This window comes from Phragmites australis, chromosome 11 (assembly GCF_958298935.1).
Source record: "Phragmites australis chromosome 11, lpPhrAust1.1, whole genome shotgun sequence".
Lineage (NCBI taxonomy): Eukaryota > Viridiplantae > Streptophyta > Magnoliopsida > Poales > Poaceae > Phragmites > Phragmites australis.
Genome location: NC_084931.1, coordinates 33200097 through 33208588, shown reverse-complemented (window position 1 = coordinate 33208588; position 8492 = coordinate 33200097). Strand labels below are relative to the sequence as shown.

Below are 8492 nucleotides of genomic sequence, written 5' to 3'. Positions count from 1 at the left end.
TAAAAAAAAATCTTTTCTTTGAACCATGTTGGTAGTTACAAAAATCTCTTGATCTGTTTAATTACTATCAAATTAATGTTAATGGCCTGTACTTACAACATTTATTTCCCAAGAAAGCACTTGGTATGGTGAAGTAAGCAAACAGCCAAACATGATTTGATGATGTCGTTATACATATATTCTGTTCTTCAATTTATTCTGTTTGGGGAGATGGGGCTTATCATTAGTTTCAACATTTCTCCAACTATTTACTATTAATCAAATCAAAACTATAAAAATATATTGTTAATCAATTAAAGTTAGTGACCAAGGTGAAGCATAAGAATGGTTCCGCGCGTTTATTCCGAAAAAAATGTCAATGTGCTTCGGTCAAATAAAACTGCAACTGAGTTGAAGCAAATAGTGTTGGAGCTGCACCGCGTAGCTCCTCTCTCTCTCCGATCTGAGTTGATTCACTCAACCCCTCTCCTATAGAGAACTCGCTTATGGCTATTTTTCTCTCTATTGTTTCTCAGAGACATTCACGTCTAATACAGGAGGAAGAACTCTTCTTGTGGTGTGTCTAGCAAGCAGAACACGAGAGGATTTTTTGTGTTGCTCAACATTTTGCAACCTTTCTGTTTGTTTTTCCTTGCTTTTTAACACAACAAAAGTTGAACATGGCCACAACTGCTAGAGCTATTTGTGCGGATGTCAGACTCGCCCCCATGCAAACACAGCACACGTCGAGCTAACTTCAGCCATGCAAACACGTGTGCATTTCTACGGCAAAGGCTAACGACGGCAATCTCCATGCATGGAAGTTGGAGACCAGTGGCAAGCAAGACGTGCAAATGATCCACATCGGAGAATCGGTAAGTCAAGATTATGGGGTAATCTTGATAGGTAGTATTTGCATGTAGGTTAAGTGTATTTACTAGCATGTGGTGGTACAGGTGCATGTGTTGCATGCTCACTTAGTGCGTGCATGATCAAACGAGTAAAAGTTGAGATATGCCTAGTCGCATGTGTCGAGCTAGCTGCTAGGTGGGCTCTATGGTGGACCGAGTTAGAATACATGTGGCGTAGTGCCTAGATTGGCAGTGCATAGTGAGCGGATCGATAACCAGGAGTTGAGAGCACTTTTGTGTTATAGAGTTAGCTATGCATGTGTTTTCTGCGTTAGGTGTTAAGTTTAGTTTGTCCAGTTCTGTCAGATCTGAGGAGACCTATACGAGTTTTAGATTAGAGGGAGATTGTTAGATAGTCCAGTCATTCAACATCGTTAGGCGTGTGTTATTTAACTATTTCCCCTTAATCTAGAACTCCGATACCAATTGTTGGAGTTGCATCGCGTAGCTTCCTCCGATTGAGTTGATTCACTCGACCTCTCTCCTGGAGAGAACTCGCTCATGCCTATCTTCCTCTCTGTTGTTTCTTATAAACACTCATATCTAATACAGGAGGAAGAACTATTTGTTTGCTTTTCCTTGCTTTTTAACACAACAAAAGTTGAACGTGGCCATAACTGCTAGAGCTATTTGCGCTCACATCTGACTCGCTCCCATGCAAACATAGCACATGTCGAGCTAACTTCAGCCATGCAAACAACCCACGCCTAACGACGCTTAATGGTTGGATTGTCTAACAAACAACAGTAATTATTGGATTAACGCGCGTAGTTCCGTTAGTAAACGGAATGCTTCCAAACAACTTCTTATGTTTCTTTATGCTGTGCATATAAAAATAACGCACTGCTCATAATGTGGCATGATATCTTGAATAACTGAAAGAAATTACTTCATCTATTTATTTACTACAAAATGTTGATGACAAATAATTGTAAACATTAATTTTGCTAAAGAAATGAATAGTTATCTTGTTGGGGATGAGATCTACTACATGAATGTGAAATCTGGGCATATGCTTACAAATTACAGCAATATATAGTTGAGGATGAAATATACTACATTAATGTGAAATCTGGACAGATATGCTTACAGGTTACAGTAATAATTGGGGATTAGATGTATAACATGAATGTGAAATCTGGACAGATATGCTTACAGCAATAGTTGGATACAAAACTGCAGAAATTAATAGTATACAAAATCAGCAATCCTAATCCAAGTTTGTATACAGTTGCAAGACTTAAAGGTGGGTCATGTTACACACCTTTCCATATGGACGACGTGTTGAGAAGCCAAACATTTCAGGAAAGAAATGTGTACCATGCATCGGTTGTGTGGTTGATTAACCTTTGTTGCCTTTGTGTTCTCACCGTGATCGATAGGCAATGGCGTGAGGGCCTGAGGAGTCATCACGACTCGTGTCGCTGTGTGGCAGCATGGCCACTGAGTGCTACGTTTGCAGAACGTACGAGATCGCATCGTGTCTGATCAAATGGCGCTTTGCCGGGCGGTTTCTAGCGTTGGCGTGATTGGATCGCATCGTGCCATTTGACCTTTCCCGGCGTTGCTGAATGGGCACTCCGAACTGCTGGTTCACAATCCACGGCCCAAACGGGGCCGAGTGTGCCATGTACACTTCATGCCAGCCCATAGGCCGCAGGCCTGAGCCGTCCGTTTGTACAGCTCGCGATCGAGCCATGTACCAAGAGACACACACTTCGCCGACGCGGCCTCCACGAAACATCGGAGGACGCCGCCATGTACTCTTGGTCTCCCGGCCGCCGGATACTCGATTAGTAGTATCTCTCACCGCAGCCAACGCTGGACCTGCGGCCACCGAGACAAGCCTGGAGCCAAAAGGACTGGGGAAATTTTCGCAAACTTGCATTTGCTTCCAACTGAAAAAATTTACAGGATCGTGATTGCTCCACACACAGGAAAACACGAGGAGGAGCTATTCAGTCCGTTAGACAGTTCTCTTTGCAGTAAAAGAACACAAAAGATGGGGGCAAATTTACATCATAACGGAGCTATCGAACAACGTGTTGTCTTATTAGCTGCAGATACGTGTAGTAGGCTCATTCTGAACTTGAGAACCTACCAACATGCTGCTGTACGAACTATATATGACAGCTTATGTGAGCCTGAGAAAATCAGGTTTTCAGTTGAGCGATCTTCTTCGACACCTCATTCACTGTTTCGTCCATGCTCTCGGTAAGAGATTCCTCCTAAAAGTGAAGGATACCCATGATATCATCAGTTCATGATTGTAATTTACGGTTCAAAAAGTGAAGAAACTAGCAGTTTTCGCAAGAAAACCGTACTGATATGCATGGATTTTGAGAACTAAATTATGAAGCATGTGATTGATGTACTTACATCTCTGACCTGCTTTTGTTTTTCACCTATACACTTGGAAGCACTGATGCTTTCACTCTTCAGCAAGCTCCTGGCGCTCAAGAGCGGTTGGCTTATGCCATCCGTCACTGATGCATGCGATGGCTTATCACCTACATTCAGCTTAATGCAGTACTCACCATCTCCGTGTTTATTGCCAATTACTCTTTCCCTGAGACAAGATACACGAATTGTTTGTTTCAAGAATAATAATAGTATATTTTAAATAGTACTAACAGGTAACTCAATGAAACTTGTGCTAAACGTCTTTCTTTGGTTTACTGAAAACTACTGTATCTATGCAAATCCTGCATGCCTAACCAATCGAACGTCCCCAACTTTGTTCAAACACAAGGTTCTTTAGGAACAACATGACAACAAAATTTTAAAAATAAGAAAGAAAAACACAAGAGGGCCAAAATACAAAACCAGATAACATCTCCACTTGATCTTTCATGCACTATAGGCACACGAAAATATTGCATGTTAAGGAATAAAAAAATGAAGTTTTGATGTGAACCTTGGCAAGGAAACATTCTGCCGCAGCTGTGGACTGTTTTTTTCACCCTTTGCAATACCTTCTTCCAAATGGGCAAATTGTCGTTTAAAGCGATCCACCCCACTGCCAACCCATACACACAGACATCAGAGTTACACTTGCAATGGTAAACCCTCAACCAAGTACATATAACTAGCATAATCATCACAGAAATTTGCAACACAAGTGAATCTTGTTTGTAAGAGAAAATCAGTGGACCCACCTTGGATACATGAAGCTCATCTGGTTCTGGTCTCCTCCGCATAGGTATTCTTGCAACATTTGAGGATGGTACTCCAAAATCTAAAGAGATGTAACCAGTGTTACTAATGTAACGAGTCAGGTATCATAATCTCAAAAACATAATTGAGCTACCTCTCGGTAAATTAGTTCTCGGACATCATCTTTGGCCAGTTTCCTCTTCTCAAACTCGAACTCAAGTTTTGAGATAGGCTGTGCTATGGGCTCGCGTTCAGAATTTGCTAATCCAGTAAAGTATGGGTCTGTAAGAGCCTTGAACAATATTTCCATATCTCAGTATTGGGAGTAACAATTTATCCAACATTTTAGAAGTGGAATGTATCTTCATGGTGAACAAAAAGATGGACTCGATCAATTCTACCTCTGCAGCACTTGGTCGCTCTTTGGGATCAAAAGCGAGAAGACGCTCAAGCAAATGGAGAGCCATAGGATCCACACCTGGAAATTTTTTGGTGAACGGAACCCGAGGCTTTTTCCTCATATTACTCAAGTATCGTCGAGCTTTCTCATTCCTTATCTGCAACCGTTCAATAGTTTAGTGTAAAAGACATGGTTTGGCATCAGTCTACAATAGCAATTTTATTTGTACAATAATCTATAGAAGCGTAGCAGAAGACTGCTTCTATTGCACAATGATGTCAGCTGGTGCAGAACTTTGTACTCCCTGGTAACTAACCATTCAAGCATTTATTGAAAATTTCAGAGTTTATAAATATGCAATGTCAAGAGACAGTGAAATAGTCCTCAATAAACAAGGATATGATGAAATAGACTAAACAATCAGCAAATTCATTACTATGCACTTTCCAATGCAAGATTGACCATTTTACAGGAATTTCGTACTGAAGGCTGACTGTGAAGGGGTCTGCCTTAGTTCCCTCAAAAAGAAAAAAGAAACATAGAGTGATGGCAAGGATAAAAAAAAAAAACTAAATAAAATTGTGGAAGAAATTGGATGGACGCCAGCTGCTGTCCTATTTAACTGCTAGTGAGGAGTTTGCATACCTTAGAGATGGATTCTGCTGAAGGAGTACCAAGTAGATCAGTCATAAGATCCAACTGATGCACAACATTCTTCCCTGGAAAGAGTGGCTTCCCTGTAAGCAATTCTGCAAATATACATCCTACGCTCCAAATATCAATAGCAGGAGTGTACTGCAAAAATCAAATTGACAAATTCAGAACCTTGCAATCCTATAACACTTGTTAAACATGCACACACATCAATTTCAAACCATGTACATAGTTAAAACAATGCCCAGCCAGTTCCATAACGTTATCAATATTAATTTAGTGTATGCCATGTCTGTGTGTTCAATATTCACACTTTCATGAAAGCAGCATAGGGAGGAAACACAAGTATGTCCATTGGAGATTGCTGGGAAGAAAAAACATACATGCCGATATGGCATGACAAGATGAAAAGGATGAAATTTGAATTAGACATCTTAGAAGAGTAATAGAAACTCTAACAAGATAGGAGAAATGCACTTGCACACAGGGAAGTTAATCGATATATATAACCAGTGGAAGTCAAGAACTGATGCCTAAAACCAATTTGAACAACACCACCTAATAACATTCCAGAACCAGTATTGCTATTCTCGGTCCAACCTTAATTAATATAATAACTTCAGAAGGAAATCCATAACAGGCTCATTGTAATATGAAGTTAGGGTGAAAATTCCCTCACCTTTGCAAAAAATGAGCCACATAATTCCGGAGCTCGATACCATCTAGTTGCCACGTAATCCTATGGAAAAGGATGCAAAATAATAAGAAAACAACTTTGGCTATTCATAAATAAAACTTGTGCTCAACATTTTCAAAATGGCTACCGTCCAGAATATGGCTGATGGTGTGTCACAAAATGACACACGAGCAAGGCCGAAATCACAAATCTTCAGCTTGCAGTCAGCATTGGCTAGAATATTCTTGGGCTTAAGATCCCGATGGAAAACATTCGCTGCCAAGCCAACAGGTAGACAATGAGCATAGAATCCACAAATCAAAAGATCCTACAAACAATTACCTAGTTTCCTCTATGGGTTGTCTAACCACCTGCATGAATGTACTTCATTCCCCGAAGCAGCTGATACAAGAAGAACTGGTGATGCTCCGGTGTGAGATCATCGTTCGCTTTTATTACCTGATGGAGATCCGACTCCATCAGTTCAAATATTACATATATGTCCCTGAATTCCCTCCTCGAAGGAGGTAGCATAATGTGCTTGATCTCAACTATGTCTGGGTGACGCAGCAACCGGAGCAACTTGATCTCCCTAAGGATGCGGGTGGCATCGGAGACATGATCGAAGACATCAACGATCTTCTTGATAGCCACACGCTCACCAGTCTGAGTGTCGACAGCAGCGGCCACAACACCGTAGCTCCCTTTGCCAATGACCTCGCTGACCTCATACCGGCTTGCCTCACTATACTCTGTGAAGAAGTCAGACTCCTGAAAAGGAGCAAGAGAGTTCAAGTTAGTATAACTGCTACAGACTGCTGATTGGTGTCAATATTCTGATGTAACAGTCCATAGATGAGATGTATTAAGTGGAAAAATAAATAAATACCACAATTCATTGGATGGACACTGATGAACAAGTATTGAAGCTTCAAAGACATGCACCTATTAGAAGACAATGTGTGGTCCTTTTCGGATTCAGATTGATTTAGATGTTACTGAACGTTGGCAAACTGTAAATACTAACAGTTGTTCCAGTTTCCTTGCAAATTAAGCATAAGCTGACAAGAGCCTGCACCTCATCAGAAGTCAACAAAGGGGCACTGCAAAAACAAAAAACCTAAACCTCTTCTACTGTTGGCATTAACTCAACTTGAAATGAGACAGGGACAAGAAAAAAGGCAGCAGGACCCCTAAATCTTCCAAAATGTAGTGCTGCACAAACGGTACCTATGAGACCAATAAAGCAAAGGGCTTTTCCTAAACCGACACGCTTTACAGATTCATACGACTCGAACCGCATTGATATATGACGATCTGTAAATCACAACACATAAATAGTGATGCCAAGCATTTGGTTACTGAAGAATTCGGATGCCTCATCCAGCGCCACCATATCTAAACGCAACCAAGCGGATTCACAAGAACTGACAAGAACGCAAGAACAAGACCATCCAATGGAATTATGTGCCCTGCCCAGGAAGCAAGGACCACAACTCCTTCACGCACCGAGTTCAACTTCTCATCACCGGAAGTCGTAACCGCCATTAGAATTCAGCAGCCACGGATGGATTCAAACATCACAGCAGAAGCAGATGGGACAGAAAGAGCCAAAGAAAAAACAGTAAAACAAATCGCAAAGATCCAAAAGCGCGATCACGGGGACGCTCTTCACCCACCTTCTTGCTCGGGTCCATGCGTGGCGGCTTCGTGCGCACCGGCGCGCGCGTTCCCGTGCCCCACTCCTCCAACACGATGTACCCCTCGGACGCGGACTCGGACTCGGGCCCCTCGGCGACCTCTTCCCACCCTTCCTCTTCTCCCTCCCCCTCCTCGTCCGCGTGGTCTTGATGCGGGAACGAGTGAGCGCGGAGGTCACTAGTGGTGGTGGTGGCGTTGGCGTTGCTGGTGGTCAGGTGGAAGGAGGAGACGCGGCGGGAGCGGTGACGGAGCCAGCGGAGGAGGGAGCGGGCGCGTCCGCCCATAAACCGCGCTTCCTGGGCATTGGGCGCGCGCGCGGCGCGGGCGGGGGCCTGCTCCTGGGACACCTGGGGACGCCCGGTCGCCGCGGGGAGCGCGTCGCTGGGGGGCAGAGGGAGCAAGAGCAGCGAGGCCGAGGCCGTGGCGCGCGGGGAAGCGCGGGCGGTGGCGAGGCGGTTCGGGCCTGTTGGTGGTGGCGGGGTCCGGCGGTTAGACCCTCTACAATTATATTGCCTTTATTTCATTTTTTATTTTTCTTTATGTTTTTATTCTCTTTATTTCTATCCTACCTTTAACAGTTTCTTTCCAATGAGATTCGAATTGATAAAAAAGAAAATTTTAAAATAAAAAAATGCAGATGGAAATCTTTTTATAATAAGAATTATGAAAGAAAACTATTAAAATACTAAATGAAATAAAAATCTCTTTGTAAAGATAACAGTAACCAACTAGCAAGTGGGACGTGATGGGTGGGGAGCACGGAACGTTTCAATCTGCAGACTGGGCAACACGTCGGTAGAATAGGAAATTGTTTTATTTTCCCAGTGTCTTTACGTTTTATGGGAACTTGGAAAGGGATTTGAACGTCAACTGGTGACATCTCAAGAAAGGAAAAAAACACAAATTCATTAAAAAATTTTTGGAGTTTTCTGGTGAAATCCTGTGTTAAATTGCTAGGATTTTTAAGTGGTAACTTGCTTGTTTTTTTTTTTCTCTTTAGAGAGTACAAAATAAA

The 8492-nt window shown here is 42.4% G+C and overlaps 1 protein-coding gene across 2 annotated transcripts; it reads right to left on the bottom strand.

Moving 5' to 3' along the window:
- Positions 1-2753: 2753 nt before the first annotated feature.
- On the bottom strand, positions 2754-7982 carry LOC133884915 (mitogen-activated protein kinase 17-like). 2 transcript variants are annotated; one of them, XM_062324517.1, is made up of 11 exons: positions 7456-7982; positions 6148-6547; positions 5925-6052; positions 5780-5839; positions 5092-5241; positions 4448-4603; positions 4201-4338; positions 4049-4128; positions 3808-3909; positions 3279-3459; positions 2754-3118 (listed from the first exon to the last, which is right to left on the bottom strand). In XM_062324517.1, exons 1-11 carry the CDS (start codon positions 7759-7761, stop codon positions 3044-3046), a joined length of 1776 nt encoding a protein of 591 aa, XP_062180501.1. In that variant the 5' UTR covers positions 7762-7982; the 3' UTR covers positions 2754-3043. The 2 variants fall into 2 exon arrangements, with proteins under 2 accessions (XP_062180501.1, XP_062180500.1); XM_062324516.1 differs by having other exon boundaries at positions 3270-3459; positions 7456-7981.
- Positions 7983-8492: the final 510 nt, after the last annotated feature.

What these genes read in the sequence shown, in the direction of transcription:
- LOC133884915 (XM_062324516.1), bottom strand. Translation starts at nt 7,761, where the DNA reads ATGGGCGGACGCGCCCGCTCCCTCCTCCGCTGGCTCCGTCACCGCTCC. An exon ending in CATCAGCCATATTCTGGACG is followed by an intron (nt 5,840 to 5,924) that starts GTAGCCATTTTG and finishes CCTTTTCCATAG; the next exon opens with GATTACGTGGCAACTAGATG. An exon ending in AACAAAAGCAGGTCAGAGAT is followed by an intron (nt 3,119 to 3,269) that starts GTAAGTACATCA and finishes CTTCACTTTTAG; the next exon opens with GAGGAATCTCTTACCGAGAG.